Source organism: Acartia tonsa, chromosome 14 (genome assembly GCF_053477335.1).
Source record: "Acartia tonsa isolate MP-2025a chromosome 14, ASM5347733v1, whole genome shotgun sequence".
Classification (NCBI taxonomy): domain Eukaryota; kingdom Metazoa; phylum Arthropoda; class Copepoda; order Calanoida; family Acartiidae; genus Acartia; species Acartia tonsa.
Window position 1 is genome coordinate 10150377 of NC_137273.1, and position 19704 is coordinate 10170080.

Sequence of the window (19704 nt, forward strand, 5' to 3'; positions counted from 1 at the left end):
TAAAAATTTCTTTTAATTAGGTAAAACAAAATTTTAATTTAGACTGTTTGATAAAAAAAATTTTGAATAAGTTTGAATATTTGAATGTAAAAAAATAAAAAAATTACCTTTTTAATTGTTTACTAAAAAAATTTCAAAATCATACTGTAGTTTTGCTTTATTTAAAGAAAAAAGGAATTTTTGCTTGTATTTTAGAACTCAAAATTGTAGACATTTTAACACATTTTGGAAATATTAAAATGATTAATAAGGGATTCATCTGATGGCAGCTGTTATTTCAGTAATTCTAATTGTAGGCACTCCTGGCTGGATGTGTGGTTGCGGATCATCAGCTCCTGATATTCCAAATATCCAATGAATACATTTCTCCATTTTTCAGGGAGAGAAGGATGTGCATATTGTCTCAGCAGATGGGTGAATTCTCTGCTCTTGTTTGTTGAACTCGTATCCGGAACAACTGGTTGACTCATCAGGCAGGTATAAGTGATTTCCCTTTAATGTTTTTTTCTTTTTTTTTTTGTATCAATAATAATTCCAAAAGCGATATATATAAAAAATTTTTTAAGTTCTAATTGTTAATCAAAAGATAAAAATATTTTAATTTGCTTATTCATAATATTCAAATGATTGAAATGGAAAAATTTTCTTCTGTAATTTTACTTTTCAACAATAAAAAAAAATCTTAATTTACTTGTTACTTTTCATAAAAATTTTACTGAAAACTTTTGAGGAGACCTTAACATAAATTGTAAAAATTTCTTTAATAATAAAATTTTCTATTTTCTATAACAAGGAAAATAAACCACTACTTTTACATTTAATTTGCAATGAAAAATTAAATAAGAAATCAATTTAAATATCTCTTTATCCTTGTTAGTTTTGGCTTCTTTAATTTCAGGTTTTTTGTTGTTACTGGTTTCCACCCAATTTCCTACAATGTTATAATAATTAGTTTTACAGTGGCCAGTGATCATACACGTCTACTAGAATTTATCATTATTACTTTCAATTTTTATAAAATTATCTTTTAAAATAACTTTGCATAAAATTATCTTTTTAAACTTCCAATAACTTTGCATAAAATTATCTTTTAAACTTTCAATAACTTTGCATAAAATTATCTTTTAAACTTTCAATAACTTTGCATGGTTATCATAAATTTTCCAAGAAAAGTAATATCTTTTTAATACTTTTTATAGATATTTTCCAAAAATGAGTTGTAGTCATACTGTTTACCTTCAATTTACTAAACTCATGTCTGTGTTTACTGTGGCGCAGGCGTTTAAGTTTCTGGTTAATGAACCTGTCAGCGCCATTTCATTCTTGTCAGGGTCTGTTGACATATCTTTGGAGACCTTAAAAGTAAACAGAATTTTATTTTAATGAATTTTTCAACTATCATTTAGTTTACACTTTTAAATTGAATATTTTAAAGTTTTCTTTAGGCATTTTTTCGCATAATTTTTCTTTAACCTTTTTATCTTTCTATTTAAATTATCGTGCTAAAATTATCATTCTAATATTTCTCCCCAGGATTATCATAAAATTATCTTTTTCATTTTTTATTTAGGATAAAATACCGTACCTGGATGAGATGGATCTTCCCTCCATTAATTTCTCTGGCGCTATACTGTGGGCATCTTTAATTTTCAGCATCCTGCTGAACCTTTTCTTATTGTGTCTCACAGGTATTATCTAAAATTAATTTATATATGAGTTATGGTGCTGTGGGATTAAACTGAATACGCCTTTGGTTTCTAGCTGGTCTAACCATAGGCCTATTTTCTTCATTTACAACTATCATTTCTATATTATCTTTTCTTTTCCTTTTTTTGTGACACAATTTTATACATTTTCTCATAATTCTTTTAAATATACTAAGAACAATATACCCTAGAATCAAATTTGCCATGTATAATGAGATTTGTATATATATATTTTCTGAAGCAAATCTTTCAAAAATTGTTTTGTCTTCTGAGAAGTTATTATTGAAATCTTTATTTGTTATAAAAGATTGTTCTGTAATTACCCCGTCTTTTCTAAAAGTACATATACTTTCACATTTATATTCCCTATTCCACAAAATAATAGTTTGACCTTTTTTAGCTTTTTTAAATTGGCATTTTTCTGTATTTTTCTTTTCTTGCTTACACGGAATATCTATAATTTCATTTAGACAATAGTTTTTATCTTCAATTATCTGGCCTTCACATATTCCCTTATTGTCTATAACATAATTTTTTGCATCTAGAATAAGACATTTTTTATCGAAGCAAAATGGCACTGGTATAACTTTATAAGCAGGCGATATTTTCTTTTTAAAACCAAAAATTGTATTGTTTGATACAACTAAGCTTTTAAAACTACCCATAATTTTACATTCTGCAAATAATTTTTTATCTAAAACTGCTATTTCTGAATTTTTTAATTTTTCTTCTAGCTCTAAAAGATAATTTATAATTTGAATTAATGTTTCCATAATACTGTGATTTTTTCTTTCATCTTCTAATATTTCCTTTAAGCCTTCTACATTAAATTGTTTTTTCTGAGATGAAAAATTATATTTACTTTTCTCAAAATTAGAGATTTTAGTGAGGTAGTCCTTGAAAGAAATTAATTCAATAACTTCTTCATAGATTTCAGAACTGCCCTTTTTATTATCTATTTTAATTTCACTAATGTCATCTAACATTAAGATCTTTTTTAGTTTATCTTTCATAACTGATATTTGGATACCATCGCTAGTGCATTTATTAGGGGTTGAGTGGCATACATCATTATCAACACTCCTTTCGTTAATATTATCATCCCTATTAGTAAGAAAGCTATCATCTAGACTATTTAATTGATAAGATTTAAAGGTTAAATTTAATAACTGCACCATACTTTTTATTGTTTCAACCATTGATAATATTTTAAGGCTGATGTTAATTTTAATGTTACTGTCTTCACCTGTAATTGTATCCAGCTCTTCCAGTTTTCTTTTTTCTTCATCACTTAGGGTGTTTATTAATATGTTGAAGCTGCTTTGAAGTAGTTTATAAATTTCTTCAAGACTTTCATTAAATTTTTCTCCGAAGTTGTTTGATATATCATTCTTCATAACTGACAGTTGTTGATCTATTTTGTTGATTAGTTCATTTAATGTATTTCCAGCTTTTCCATTAGCTTCTAAATTAATTGATACGATCATCTTGCGAATATTATTATAAAAGTGCAAAATGCTTTCTTTATTTGTGTTTTCACTATAGCTATCATTGTCATTTTCATTTTCACTTTGATTAGAATTATTATTGGTGGTACTATTATCACTGTTATCGTTGTCATTATCGTTGTTGTTTCCACCATTCTGATTGTTATCGTTGTCGTTATTGTTTCCACCATTCTGATTATCAGAATTATTTTCAGAATTATTTTCAGAATTATTTTCAGAGTTATTTTCAGAATTATTTTCAGAGTTATTTTCAGGGTTATTACCATTTTGATTCTCTGAGTTATTGTCAAGGTTATTACCATTTTGATCCTCTGAATTATTGTCATCTGAATTATTATCAAGGTTATCACCATTTTGATCCTCTGAATTATTGTCGTCTGAATTATTATCAAGGTTATCATTAGAGTTAGTATTTCCTTGGCTATTATCATTATTATCATTAGAGTCAGTATCATGATCACTTTCACCATTTTGATTATCATTATTCTCATCCTCTTGGTTATTATCGTTTGTATTATCATTTTCTCCATTTTCAGGTTGCTCCCCTCCATCGTTGCAATTTTCGTTTTCATTTTCTTCAGGGTGGCTTAACTGTTTTCCTAAAATATTAAGCAAATTAGTAATCTTAATACGTAATTCATTTAAAGAAGATTTATACATATTTTTTAGTTCCATTGGAGTTTTTAGCTGTGTATCTTTCATTAAATTATAGCCAATAATTAGCAATAACTCTTTCTTTTTATCATTTACTTGACACATTAAATATCTTCTAAAATTATGAAATTTTATTTGTGCTTGTGTTGTAGTCTGTGCATCAATAACCTGTTGAATCAAAATTTGGCTTTCGTCATATATTTCTCTATGATCTGTTTTAATTTTATTTTGTATTTCTATAAACAAATTTTCGATTTCTTCGTCACTAAGTCCATCAATATTATCTACTGATCTTTTTGTCCTTGGAATAGTGCTTAATATATATGTCATTGCGTCTATCAAGTTTGTTATATAACATGTATTATCATTTTCCACATTATCATTTGTATTGAAACCCCCAAGTTTTTGTTTGATTTCATTCCATTTGTCAAATACATTTGGTTCCCCTCTTAATATAGACAAAAAGGGATTTTTTTCCAATTGCAATTCTAAATTTTTAAGTTCCTTTATGCCCAATATTTCTATTTTTATCTTTTCTGGTTTTCTAAAATTATCTTTTAACTTTTCGCTCACCTCAAAGTGGGATGTGCCATATATGATGGTTTCCTCTTCTCCTTTTCTAGTGTTTACAATTGTGACCAAAATTATCATTAACCATCTTATTACTTTCATTTTGATCTGAAATCAAAAAATTATCGTAGTATTATCTTTATGTTAGAGTATTATACTTTACTTGATCTATTACACTTTACAAATACAACAATTTTATCATTTAATATCAAGAATATTTTTGTTTTTAAGACTTTAAATTTTTATTATCTTTACTTCGTTTTTTCTAATAATAAGAAAAATCTTATTTTTAAAACATTTGAACTTACATATCCTTTTATCCAGTGTTATTATATCATACTTAACAAAATTTTAACTTTAAATTATCGCTAAAATGTTTTATTTAACTATCTTTTTAAAGAAAACGTTAGTTTTAACTTTAAATTATCTTTGTTTAAACTTTAAATACTTTTACCAAATATTATAATTTCACAAGTAATTTTCAAATATTTTACAGGGTTATCTTTTGAATATTTTACAGGGTTATCATTTTAAAACTTCATTTAATTTGAAATTTTAAATAGCTTTAAATAGAAAACAAGTATTATCTTTTTGAAGATTTAATCCAATTAAGTATCTTCAATATTATCCTTATTATCATAAAACTTTACAAACACTTTGTCAATATTATCTTTATATACTTTTTTTAAAGATTGAACATTAAAATTATCACGAAACCTTACAATTTGATTCTTAAGTAATAATTTGCATATATCTTTAAATAGGGAACAAGTATTATCTTTTTGAAGACTTAATCTAGTTAAGCACCTTCAATATTATCTTTATAAATCTTTTTTCTTTAAAAATTGAATTTTAATGTTATCATAAACTTTACAAATACTTTACCAAAAGTTTGATTCTTAAAATAAAAAAATTTGGACTTTAATGTTATCATAAAACTTTAAAAATACTTTATCAAAAGTTTGATTCTCAAATATAACTAGCAAATGTTTTACTTTAGAATATTTTCCAATGCTTTATATTTACTAGTTTAAAACTAACTGGCAATTTTGTGTTACTTTTATTATAATATATACACTTATTTACACTTGTGTTTTTGCCTGTGACGTCATTCAATTTTTTCCTTCCTCCATTTCTTCATCCATCTCATTTTTTCCTTCCTCCATTTCTTCATCTTCATCATTTCCAATGGTAAATGTTTCCATATCAAGGATTTTATTAGCTTCTAATTGCTTGGTTAGTTGACTGACTTCTTGTTCTTTTGTTGTTATGTCAGAGCGCATTTCTATCAAATGCTCTTGGCTTCGCCTGTAGTCTTCGCGTAACTCCTCCCATCTTTTTTCATTTTCCATTTTTTCTTTCTTTACTTTTTCCAATTCTTCAAGCGTGGCATTAAGTTCATCTGTCAAATTACCATTTTTCCAAGCTAATTCTTGGACTTCTTTCTCAAGGGAATCATTTGTGGTCATTTCTGTTGTCATTTTAGTTTGATTTTTTTCTATCTCTTGACAAAATTTGACAATATCTTCCAGCAGTCCAGTGTTAGATTGGCACTTATTATTGATGTTTTGTAGCTGTCTTATCTTCTCCTTTTCAAATTCACTTTCAACTTTTTTGTCATCTTTTGCAATTTCTGCTTTTTCTTTTTCTATTTTCTCCTTTATAATTTTGATTCTTTTTGCATTGTCGTCTTCATATTCTTTTTCACTTTCTTCTTTTTGAAGGTTAAGTTTATGTTCTTCCTCTTTCATTTCCTTCTGTGCTTTTTTACATCTAATTTCCAGCAGTATCTTGTTGTCTTGATCATCTTCTTTCAATATTTCATTTTGGAGGTTTTTTATTTTTATTTCCAAGGTTGAAATGTACTTTTGCAGCTGCTTGACATTCTCTGGCAGCTCGTGGCTTTTATTTTCAATCCTCTTGAGTTTGTTGGTCAGTTCAGTTAGATTCTTACTCTTTGTTGTTTTCTTTAACTCTTCCAGTTCAAGTTCCGCTTGTGTTTTTTTATCTTTTAGAAGAGCAACTTTGTTTTCATGATATTTCAATCTTAGATCACTTCTTTCATTTGCAGGTTTGAATCCTTTCTTATCTTCCTCAGTATTATTTGTTGTACCAAATATTCTTTCATTGTATTCAACTTTCCTTTGTCTAACAAATATATCATCACAATTGTTTAACAGAATTGCCAGAGCAGTGATGAAATGACCGGTTTCCATATACTCCACAACACACCTGGCTTGGAAGTAATACTTTTGTGTGTTTTCAAGGTTGTAAACAAAGAAGATAGGTATGTCTGCCTTGTTGGTATTCCTGGCTTTTAGATTGTTTACATATTGGGGATATGTATTGGTGTTTTCATTCAGATTGTTTCTACGTAGTACAGACATTACAATTGAACTTCTAATATGGCTCATATACTCAATATTTATCTGCTTCCCTACATGTCTTAAGTATTCCTTTACTCCTTCTATTAGTTGGAACAAATTTTTATCGCGCAGGTGGATATCTTCCATGGAGTTGCCAGGAAAACTCATGATCAAGATGGTTGGTGGTTCTTCAAATTTCACATTTGACATTATCATCTCACTCATCTTCCCAATGTACACCTCTAGATTTTTATCATAACTATCGCTGCTAAAGCATGAGAAAATGTCAATATCAATGATAACAAACTTTGTCTTTCTTGAGTCATTTTCATTGAGTTCCTTAACTATCATTTCCATTACTTTCTTATCCATACTTTTCCATTCCTTTTCAGATACTTTTTTGTCAAAGGTTTGTGTTTGTTGTCCTAGCATTGTTTTTATTTCCACATTTTTTGATGACAGGAATATCTTGGCAGCGCCCAGAATATTTTTTATTTCACCCTGGGTATAACCAGTTTTCTTTAGCTTTACAGCAACTTCTTCAATGGAGTCATTTGATGATTCTCTATTATCATTTTTTGATCTTTTCTTTTCATATGGCTTGTCCCTCAATCCTTGGTTGTAGCGTTTAACGCCTCTATCTTCATCCCTGGACTGACTTCCATTCCTAAAAAAAAATATAATAATTTTAATTATTTTTAGGTTTGCTATTCAAGAGACTTTTGATGAACAAGAAGCATTTTAAGGTTTTAAAAGAAGTACAAATGGATCTTTCCCAACTTTCCACAAATTTAAATCCTGATGTATCCACCCCTGTACCTTCCATTATTATATCTTCCCCTGAAAATAACATTTTACACGTCTAATTTTTCCAACAAATTTTCCACTTAATTTTTAGCAATAATTTTTTAATACTTTCAAAATCCATAACAACATTTTCATCATTTTATACTTTTACTTTCCCAATTTTATCTTTATTATAATATATTCTTAAACTTTCAATTTAATTTTATCCTCATAATATTTTAAAATTAAAGTTTTGTCTAAAAAATATCTTGTCATATTATTTTCGCTTTTTATCTTTTTAATTATAACATATAAACTACGTATATTTTTAATTTCAGAATTTTTGCATGTCAACAGAAAAATGTATCAAGTAGTATCAAGTAGTATCATCTTACTTTATTCAGGTATTTTAGTTGAAAGTTTACTTTCCTTGTGAAAATGTTTAACATTAGTCGTAACAATATCTGTGAAATGGCCTGCGGCCCGCAGCTACAAGTTTATAAAAATGAAATGTTAGAAGAACTAACTGTGTCCACTGTTGATGTTAATTTAGTTCAAGAGAATATACAAGAATTTGTGTATAATATGATGTAAGTTATCATAATAAAATTTTAAGCTAGGCATTTAGAAAATTTTGTTGATTATCATTGGAAAAATTTAAATCTAAGCGTAAAAAAATTTCGTAGATTATCATTGGAAGATTTAATCTAAGCATTTAGAAAATTTGGTGGATTATCATTGGAAAATTTTAAGCATTTAGAAAATTTTAAGCATTTAGAAAATTTTGTTGATTATCATTGGAAAATTCAAATATAAGTATCTAGAAAATTTTTACAGATTATCATTGGAAAACTTAAATCTAAGTATCTAGAAAATTTTAAGCATTTAGAAAATTTTGTTGATTATCATTGGAAAATTTTTCCCCTTAATATAGCATTATGTAAATTATAAACTTTTACTTTTACTAATTTAATTCATTATCCTAGTTTAATCAAAATTTTATCTTAAAGAATTAAAAAGAATTTTCATAAATGTTATATCTTTGTTTAGGGTCAACTACACCTTACAGCAGCCCCACATTATCGACGACGCTCTCGCTAGGTTTTGGGAGAAGAACCCATTACTATCTCAACACAAGATTCAGTTGGGTTTAATAAACTTATTGAATACTGACGTGAGTTATCATTCATACTAACTTATCTTATTTTCTTATATAGTTTTAATTATCAATAATAAATATCTTTCATTAAAGTTAACTTTCATAAATTAAGGTATGGCATTAATTAGCTTGACAAAAAATCTTGAGAAAAAGTTCAATGAGTATTTTATAATCACAGGAGATTTGAGTATTAACATTTCTTTTGAGTATTTAATTAAAAATATCACTGAAAATTGAGCATTTTTTAATACCATAAGCGTAAGAATTTTTAATACAATGTGTAAAATTAAATTCTGAAGAAAAATTTTCTTTCTAGGATGGAACACTTGTCTCAACTTTGTGTACGCAGTTATTGGGTATCAACGTAGCTATTCTTCGCTACCTACTTATTTGTTATTCCTGTGTTATGGTTTTGCAGGTAACTTTACATGAACCCCATATAAAATTACCCCTTTTAAAATGAGTTTACCATTATTACTTTTCATTTTAAAAGTGTTATTACCCTTGACTTAATAAGGGTAATCTAATTAAAGTTACTTTTATCATATACTTCATAACTTTAACTAGCTTCGAATTAATGTTACCGTAAATCAATTAATTCAAAGAAAAATTTGCTATGGTAAATAAAGACATTTCTTGAACGTTTATCATTTTAATTTGTTCTTTTGAGGGATATCTTTGAGCCCATAGACTTTTTTTGTTTAGGTTATCGTTCCACTAGTCTATCTGGTGACTTTCTTTAGGTGGATACATAAAACTTTGAAAGATTACTGCGACAGAAAGCGTGCTACAGAAAAAAACCCATCTAATGAAGAGGAATTCAAGTAATAATTTTTTACCTATCATATCTTTTCCTGTCTCTATCTCTCCCTGGATCCATTTTCTTCTCTGAAATTTTCACATTAAATTATAATTTTAATTTATTTCACATTTCAAAATAAATTAAACCAAGAATTCTTGTAAAACTGTAACTGAGATTAACTGTTTTAATTTTGAGATATGTTTGCTTTTTGAGTATTTTTAATGAACTAATGTCATACCTAGCTACTTTACTTTGGGTTGACAATTTTTTGTCCAGTTTTAAAAGATGTTTTATAAAAGAACAGTCTTATGTTTGTTTTAAAAAGATGTTCTATTTAAAAGAACCGTCTTATCTTTGTTTTTCTAAAGTTTTTTCCGTTATTTATTATTTCAATTTTAAACAGATTTTTACATTTCTTTTGCTATTTTTTGTTAATAATCTATTTAATGATTTTTTTAACAATATTCATTTTAAATTGATATATCAACTGACCGAGTGTCCCTTTTTAAAGCATAATTTGTAAAAGGACAGTCTCTTTTTTCTTTTGACTTTCTAGCTTATTTTTAACTTTATTTTAACCAATTTATATCACCTAAGTTATCATATCTCATAAACTACATTATTTTTTATGAAGAATAATTCACAAGTCTTTCATATTTATAACTTAAGTTATTTTTTATTATATTCCATAAACCACATTATTTCTATGAAAATTAATTTACAAATCTTTCATTTTTATAACCTAAGTTATTTTTTATCATGTTTTATAAACCACATTATTTTACTTATAAATTTTCCTTTATAAGTGTCCTTTTTAAAAAGTTAATCTATAAAAGGACATTCTTTCATTTAATGTTTTCTTAAACAATCATTTTAAAATGAATAATTTAGTGGGGGGGTGTTTTTGGTTTTATTTATTTGTTATTTATAATTTTTTATCTTTAAATTTTCCGTTAGTTGGGGGGGTGTTGTTTTTTAGTTTTCGTGGTGTTATGTATGTAACGTTTTGACCTTTTATTTTTATCTTTATATCTTTTCCCAACATTTGTTTTAATTCAAAGCAAATTATTTTGCACTTGTATTTTACTAAAAGAGTGTCCTTTTCTTTAATTAGAGACCCCACTTTAATTTTCCTGACCCTATTTTATTTATAATATATAGGACACTTCATTTTTTAAACATTTTTTTTCCTTCTAACCAATTTTATTGTTTTCATGAAAAATTTTCGATTTTATTTCACTTTTATGAAACCTCATTTTTAATATCATTTTACACACAAAACCTACTCTATGGTTCTTTATGTACAATTTTTAATTTTTTTAGAAGAAATGATTGTCTTTTTAATTACCGCATAATTGTTTGTATATCTTTTTTAGCCATACATTTTAGGTTCAAATTTTAGACTATTTTTAGATTAGACTATTCAAAATAATCAGCAAATATCTCCTATTTCAAAACTATAATTGGTAACTTTACACATTTAAAATATAATTTTGTTTAATTAATCATATGACCTCAAAATTTTCTTAAATTTTTATGAATCATATACTTTTTCAAGTGTTTTTAAATTTTTATGAATCATATATCTTTTAATTGTTTATTTTATGACCTCAAAACTTTTCAAATTTTTATGAATCATCTACCTTTTCAAGTGTTTTATTAATCATTTTATCAACTAGTGTACATTTTTTATTTAATTACCCCTAATTACTATTAGGTCCACTTTACAGGTGTCCTTTTTTTTATGGTCTGATGATTATCATTTTAAAGCATTAACACGCAATTATACGTACGTTCAATTTCCTAATTTTTTTTCCACAAGTGTTCTTTTCTGTTTTAATACTTTTTAATTACCATACATTCAAATTTTTACCTTTTAATTTATTATTTTATTTATTTAATTATCATAAAAATTACTTTTTTAGAAATTTTCATTATTTTTTCACATATTTAGCTATTTTAATATGGAAATCGATTTTATTTTTCACTTGAAATTTAAATGGCTTGTTATAGTGTTTCATCCAAAGCTTCTAAATAGGGTTCTTCTTGAATATCCGACAGATTATCATTTTCATCTTTTTGTATAAAGATTTCTTCATCTGATTCACTTTCTATATTGTCAAATTTTTCTTCTGTTTCTTTAATTTTCGTTTTTATTCTTGATCTTTTTGATTCCATATTAGGTATATCAAAAATATTGCTTAAATTACTTAAATTAATGCCTCCAAACATCTCAGCTATATAATTTGGGAGGTTTAATTCTGCAATTTTTTCAAAATTAATTAACTTTACATCCGCTATATGCCTAGTTATAATTTGATTACTTACTGTTGATTCTAAAAGTAAAACATATTTCTTTGTTTTTATAACTTTATACAGAATAGTTCCAAAAATTGGTCTATATTTTGCACCATAACCACTGTCATTTAACTTAATAATGACATAGTCATTTATTTTAAATTTGTGGTCAAGTCTATTCTTGTTTTTCTTTAATATTACCTTCTGTTTTTCTTTGATAATTCTATTTCTACATTCTTTTACCATATTTAAAAATTCTTTATGGTAACTTTTTAATTTTTCTTCTAGATCAGAATTTACTTTAAGTTTATAATCAAACAAATATTCTCCTGGCTGTCTTATATTACCATCCAAATTTTTTACTGATAAAAACATAATGTTGTATGGGGTTAACTTACTGTTTCCATAAGGTGTATGATTCAGCATATATGCTATTATAGAGATAATATGATGGACGTCCAAGTATTTTTTATTTTCTCTAACTACCCGTAAAAGATAGTTAATTCTTTTCACCGCTATCTCCACAAAGCCCCTAACTTTAGATTTTAAAGCAGAGCTCTCTACCATTTTTATATTTAAATTTGATAAATATGTTTTTATTAGTTTAGATTTAAATAGTTGGGCATTATCACTTACTAAATACATAGGTAAATCATAAGTACAAAAATGGTTTGTGAGGCAATTTCTTATAGCATAATCTTTCTTTTCATTTATTACATATAATGAAATATAATTACTATACACGCATTTAATTACCAGAATTGCGCTGGGTAATTTTGATTTCTTTTTTAAATGGCTTTCTATTATTGGAAACTCCAATAAATCAATATAAATGGTTTCATTAGGCCTTTTACTGTTAATAAAAGATGTAGACCCCTCTTTATATTTATGTACTAATTGTTTGTTTGTTAAACAACCCATACAAGAATTTGTCAAATTTTCACATATCATATTGGCATATTTTTTATTATTTATATAATAATTATCAAATATATAATTTTTTAATTTCTTTTTACCAATATGACCTAAAGAATAATGAAATAGGCATATAAATGGTAAAATTAGTTTTGTAGGTAACAAAATTTTCTTATCTATGAATTTCAGATCCATAGGATTTTGATTAGGACAATTTTTTTCTTGTAACTGTAAATTCACAAAGTCCTTCGTGTTCATAATGTTATTTAATTTATTAATAATATGTCTTCCTGGATCCGGCAATTTTAAGGCTTCTTGAATGTTTTTTATTACTTCTTTTGCTGGATAAATGTCTTTTTTCCTTATCATTCGCTTTAAAGGTTTATCATAAGATTTTTCTTTTATCCTAGAATTTTGTTCCAATGATACTATTTCTAACATTTCATCTTTATATACTGGTTTAAATGTTTCATTAAATCCAGTATTTTCATTTTCTCCAGTTAATCTTGAAAAGATGTCAGCAAGATTTTCTTTATCTGTACAATGAATAAAATAGATATTATCATTGCTGTACCAAGATGTAATTCTAGAACTTAAGTTATCTAATTTTGTAGTTTTCTTTATAAGTTTACTATTATTTAGGACTGCGGTAATTACATTACTGTCTATCAAAATATAAGTGGGTCTGTTAATAATATATGGTTCAAAATGCATTAAACACAAATATAATGCCCACATTTCTAGAAAAGCAATTCCTAGCTTTTCAGTACCTTTTGGTACTGCTTTGGAAAAATACCCCAAAATTTTTATAAACTTTTTGTTTTGCTCGTAGGTGTTTTCTTTTATTATTTTTAAGAAGTACGTTTTTAATTCAATTTTTTTCATAAGATCTGGAGAAAAATTTATTGTAGTTATTTTGAACCGTTCTGATTTGATTACTTTTATACCATAGTATAAGTTTTCTTCACAATTATACATTATTAATATTTCAGAAAGCTGGGATCCCACATTAAGACCGAGGTTATGGGTGTTGTTAAACATATGGATTCTGACATCCAGGAGATTCGCAAAACCTGCCAAGAGGTATGTAAATTCATCTAATTTTTCTTCCATGTATTTTTTATCTATCTCTGTGTATGACTTACAAAATAAATTATCTTCAAGCCGTTTTAATGCCATTTTTTCAGTTTCATTTTCCCGTATTGGAAAAAACCCTTCAAAATCTGTCAATTGACAGTAAATAAAAGCTAAATTCATAAAAGCTTGTATATCATTTGTAATTTGTGTTTTGTAGTTTAAAATTTTTGCTGTTTCAAATAAAGTTTCAACAAAATTATCTTTACATGTTAGTATTTGGAGATCTTCCCCTTCTTTTAAAAATTTCTTTTTATTTTCTGGTGTGAACTCAAAGCTTTTTATTTTGTGTACCAAATCTTTACAGGCTTCATTCATATTTAAATTTAATAACACCCCTCCTGTAGAATAGAAGCTGCTATCACTAAACAAGATATTTACACTATTAGATTCTATAGTGTCTATTGATTGAATTTCTGTGTTAAGCTTTTCTTTAATTATATCAAAGTTTTTCTTTAATTCATCATCAAAGGTAAATGGTGAAAGTTTTTTGTATAATTTATTTAACGCTTCATGTATTTTTAAACTAAATATATTTCTATAATAGTTTAATTTTCCCAAAAACACTTGTAGTTTCTTTAATGAGTCAGGATATGTCATTTCTGTAATAGTTTTTATTTTTTTATCAGGTATACAAAATTTTCTGTTTTTAATTTTATATCCAAGTAGCTCTATTTCACCGTTGTCAATATCTATACAAGTATTAGCCTTTTCTGGGGATACCTTTACCCCAATTTTCTTTAATCTTTTGAGAACATTTTTTACCTTACAGACATGATCCTCTAAATTACCATCTGAGAAAATTATAATATCGTCTATAAAGACAATTATATCTTTTATGTAGCTAAATCTTCCATTTTCATCTAAATGTAAATATTTTAAGAAGGTTTGTACAATAAAAGCAGGAACACAATTTAACCCAGTTATAGCTGTATTAAATCTATATACTCCTTGGGGGAGTATAACATTGAATAGCCCCGTTTCTTTTGCCCTCTCCGAAAGGGGGATACTATAGTAGCATTTTTTTAAATCAAAAGATGACACATATTTGGATTTTGTTATCATTTTATTCAATAATTGTTTATAGTCTGGGAGCGTAGCAGCTTTAGATTGTTTAATACTTAAATTTGCATTCCTCATGTCTGCTATTATCCTTGGTAAACCAGTACCATCATTTCTAGTTTTTACAGTAAATATAGGTGCTCCAAAACTTTGATGTGGTGGCGCTACTTCAACTAAATTATTTTTTAATAATAAGTTAAAAAAATTGGTTACATGATTTTGGTCTTCAGGTGTCAAATTGTATGGTTTAGTGTTTTTTACCATTTCACTTTTTGTTTCTACATCTAATTTAGGTATATTATCTGATAATCTCCCACAATCAAATGTATGTCTTGAATAAATTGATTCATTATACAAATATTCTGCTATTTGATAATTACCGTCAGCATTTCCAGTTTTCATTAAAGCTGCTATTTCTTCCACCGTTAAATTTTTTATTTCTAATAATTTTGTTATATCCACACCACTAGAGTGGTCAACTTTTTCTTTAAAAGTTTCTATAAATTCATTTTTACTATTAGAGTGGCTCATTTCATCTTTATCTATATCTTTTTTATCTTTAATTATCTTTTCTTTCATTGATTTTACAATTTTCTTTATTTTAGACCATGAAGTTTGTTGTAATGGAGAATCAAAATCAGGAGAACCGTCGCCGATATGGTCCTTCGCAGGATGATCCAGATTCTGCATTAAAAAGGCCCCTGATAAGCCACACTGCACAGGTATATTCAATCTATTTTTTACTCTACATATCATTTTATCTTCCACTATTTTATCTTTTTCTATATACACGGGCAAGTTTACATTATTTTTAATTACATAATCTTTTATTGGTTCACCATTTATAATTTTTCCCACAAGATATTTTTCTTCTCTAGGTTTAAACTGTAATTTTTGTCCAAAAAATAAGCTGGGTGTTCCTTTCATTGAAAATTCTAATTTTACAGTTTTATTTTCTTTATCGTATTGTAGTAGACCTCCAACTCTTTTGAAAAATTGTCTCCCCAGTATAAAAAAATCATCAATATTATCTGATATTCGAATTGTTAAATTAATATTTCCATAACCTGGTAAATTAAATGGTATTTTATATACTCCTATCACATTTATTGGATTATTATTTTCTATTCCAGTCAGTGAAATGTTATTTGGACCAGTGTAATATTTTTCATAGTCAGGGATATAATTCTGAATAAAATCCTTGGAAACAATATTATATTCGCTACCTGTGTCTAGCTCAAAGATTATCTTGGTATCTTCATAAAATATTGGGAAACAGAATTCTTTTGCTTTATCTATTTTTACTAATTTTGTTTTAAATTTCACTCTATTCATTGAATATTTCCGTTTATTCTTTTTATTCTTATGATATCTTATCTTTTTGTACTTTATCTTCTTTTTTATAGTTTTATAATTTTTTCTTTTATTTTTCAGCCAATTCCATATTAATAGTATCCAATTTATACTCTTTTTGGTACAGATATATGAAATCCAAAAGGTTCCTAGATTTAATACAATATCTATCTTTTTCTCCATGGAACTTATCATAAATACTGCTATCATAATTATCCACATAATTATAATTGGGCTTTCACTATTTTCAACAAATTTTTTAAATTTTTTCATAATTTCTATTTCTTTTAAATAATTTACCGTATTTTCTGACTTAATTTTGATATCTTGAACCCATTTATATCTCTTGGTTTTATTTATAATAGTTTTTCCCCATTGTTTTAATTTATTATCCTTAAATACTTTATTTTGTAATTCAGGTATACTCGGACATTGAAGGTTTGACTCCCAAGTAATCCAACTATTGGCTGGAAAAATTTCCTTTTCCTTCAAATTACACGTATCTGGTTTTAATTCATCTATTTTTTTCATTATTTCTACATCTTTTACAGAGAAAGTAATGTTACTATAACTCTTTAATTTTCTTTTTATTGAATTCATATCTCTTTCCAAATATTTCCTTATCTGAATAATGAAAGTATCTTTAATTTTATTAGTTTTATTTAGCTTTATATAGAAAACATTATGGTTTATATACCAATGTTTGGATGGTTTAATTACCTTATATTCTTTTTTAACAATTTTCGCTTCTATGCTTTTTGACACATTGCTGCTTGTTATTTTATTTCCATGCATTGTTATGTAATTTCTAACAATATTGTACTTGTTATTTGTTTGAATAATTTCTTCGCTACAAATATTCATATTGAATTTTTCATTGTTTGATTTTGAACATTTATGATTAAAATATACATTTGAATCTATTTTTCTTTTTCTATTTATTAAATTGATACAGGATATTTTATTATTGTCTTTCTTGATTATATTTTCATCGCAAACAGGTTCTATTTTTATCCATTTTATTTTTTCCATTGGATAATCATTTATTTTATTCAACACTAATGGATGGTTTTGTCCTTGTTTATCATTTTTAATTTTTATTAAATTTAAATATTCTAAAGATTTGAATTTATTTTCATAATTTTTACATTGATAACACCTGTACTTTAAATTAAAAAGGTTCAAATACCCTATTAATTTACTTAAACACTTGTGCATTATTTCATTTTTTATCATATTAATATATAATTCATAATTAGCATAATTTTGGCCTAATTTTTTATAATTATTATCATTTACTTTTCCAACTATAAGTTTTTCTGAAAAACAACCATTTTTTAGCTCTAATTTATTTTTTGAGTCATTTTTATCATTAATTAATTTTTCAACTTTTTTATACCATTTTTCATTGAATTTATTTTTTATTGGTTGTTTTTTATTTTCTCTAAAAAATTGACCTTTAGGCATTCTTCTGGGGTATGGTGGTATTCATATTTTTCGGCCGCTTCGCACCTTTCACATGGTTTAGAAACCAATAGTTTCTTAAATATTTCGCAGTTACTATCCTTATGTTGGCCCTTACATTTAAGACAATTTCTAATTTTTAGTTTTTGCTGATTTTTTTGTCTTTTATTTTCATCGGGATTAAATATACACTCGTCTTGAGTATGATAGTTTTTCTTACATATTTTACATTTTTTAAATGGCCTAGGCTCATTTTTTACTTTTAAAACATTGGAATCTTCATCTTCTTCATCACTACTTGCAGTAAGATACTCCTCCTCTATTTCATAATTTATTTCCGTGGTATTATCATCCTCTAGTTCATTTTCATCTATCCTTTTTATTGGAACTTTCTTTGTCATTGTAGTTTTGTTAACAAATCTGAGATATTTGTTTATTTGATCCCTATTAAGCAATATGAAATCATGGAGTGTTTCACTATTAAGATTTCTACCTAATTTAGCTTCTTCTATTCTTAAAATAGATAATAATTGAGTTGGTAGATATTTCATCATTTGAGAATGTATTCTTCTTTCTTTCTCACTAGCAGACATAACATTAGGAGGTAAATTATTTATTTTCCTTCTATACTCATCATAAATATCCTCTATGTTTCTCTTGGATGTTTTAAATGTTTCAAGCATATAATCAATGTTATGATTTGCTATACGTCCATTGTTAACAATGTCACTGACAATGTTAAGATAATCTTTGGTAGTCAATTTTGCTGGGTTTATATTTTTGCATTCAATTCTATCTTTGGTATCCCTTGGGAGAGAATTGTGGAAAACTGCATTGAATTCGAATTGTGAAAAGCTATCAAAGTCGAATTCACCAAACTGGTCGATGTAATCGATCAGTCCTACATTTTTCAGTGAGAGGAGTTGATTTTTTATAATTTTTAACTTATCGCTAACTTTCTCAACATTGTAATATCTTAGACTTGTATCTATAAATTTTGGTGTGAAATCATCACAATTATAATACTTTGACGAGTTATATTTATTTTCCAATGTTTGTATTTTACCAATTTTTGATAATTGTTTAATAACATTTTGTTTCATTTTTTGTTTTTCTGCTTGATTTGATACTAAATATTCCTCTAATAGTTCCACAGCTTCGGCTGCATGGGTCAACGAGAGTCCCGCAGGGCTAGAATCCCTGTTTTCCGCAGATCTATATACTGTTTTAGCCTCAAATTTTTCTCCTCTAGCCGGTTTTCGTTTTAAATATTTTATTTCCATATTTAGATTATCAATTTTCTTTTGTAAATCTTCCATATATTTTTTATTTAAATAAGAATCTCTATTTTCTTGAAAACTATCTTTTCTAGATTGTCTAGAATTTCTTTCATTTCTTTCAAAATATCTTTCATTTTTTGGATATCTTTGTTCTTGTCTATAATTAAAACCTCTAAATTCACCCCACTGATTTTGATGTTGATTATTATCATGATCATTTGTGTTAAAATTTTCTCTATCAAAATTAAATTGATTAGAATTATCTCTATGTTGATTAAAATTTCTTCTTTCAAAGTTCATTTCTCTATCCCTTTCATCCCTGAGATTTCCAAGTGAAACATCATCAGTAAGCTCTGTAAAATTTGTTACATAACTTTCTGCTTCTCTGTTGCGCAATAAATCCATTGTTTCTGTATTAAAATCTACATGGTTTTCACGTATACTTTTGTAGTTTTCTCCATTTGAATTTTCCAAGTTATCTTTATACTTTTGTAGCCTTTCTAGATATTTTTCCTTATTTTTAACAAACCAATTACTAAACTTCCTTCGTCTGGCACCTGCAAAGTAAGGATCATTTTGTTGTTCTGTGTCCGACATTTTTTTATTTTCTTTACCTTTATGTTTTAAGGAAAATGTTTTTTACAGTG

The 19704-nt window shown here is 26.3% G+C and overlaps 1 protein-coding gene and 1 long non-coding RNA gene across 2 annotated transcripts; both read left to right on the plus strand.

Annotated features, from left to right (window-relative positions):
* Positions 1–506: 506 nt before the first annotated feature.
* LOC145305989 (uncharacterized) lies at positions 507–7930 on the plus strand. The gene is made up of 2 exons (XR_013874860.1): positions 507–1688; positions 7507–7930. It is a non-coding gene; the product is annotated as an uncharacterized LOC145305989 (long non-coding RNA).
* Positions 7931–8061: 131 nt separating this feature from the next.
* Positions 8062–17236, plus strand: LOC145306412 (uncharacterized). Its single transcript, XM_080148506.1, has 7 exons — positions 8062–8180; positions 8641–8764; positions 9066–9167; positions 9455–9573; positions 13757–13847; positions 15566–15682; positions 16733–17236. Exons 1-7 carry the CDS (start codon positions 8062–8064, stop codon positions 16766–16768), a joined length of 708 nt encoding a protein of 235 aa, XP_080004632.1. The 3' UTR covers positions 16769–17236.
* The last annotated feature ends 2468 nt before the right edge of the window (positions 17237–19704 follow it).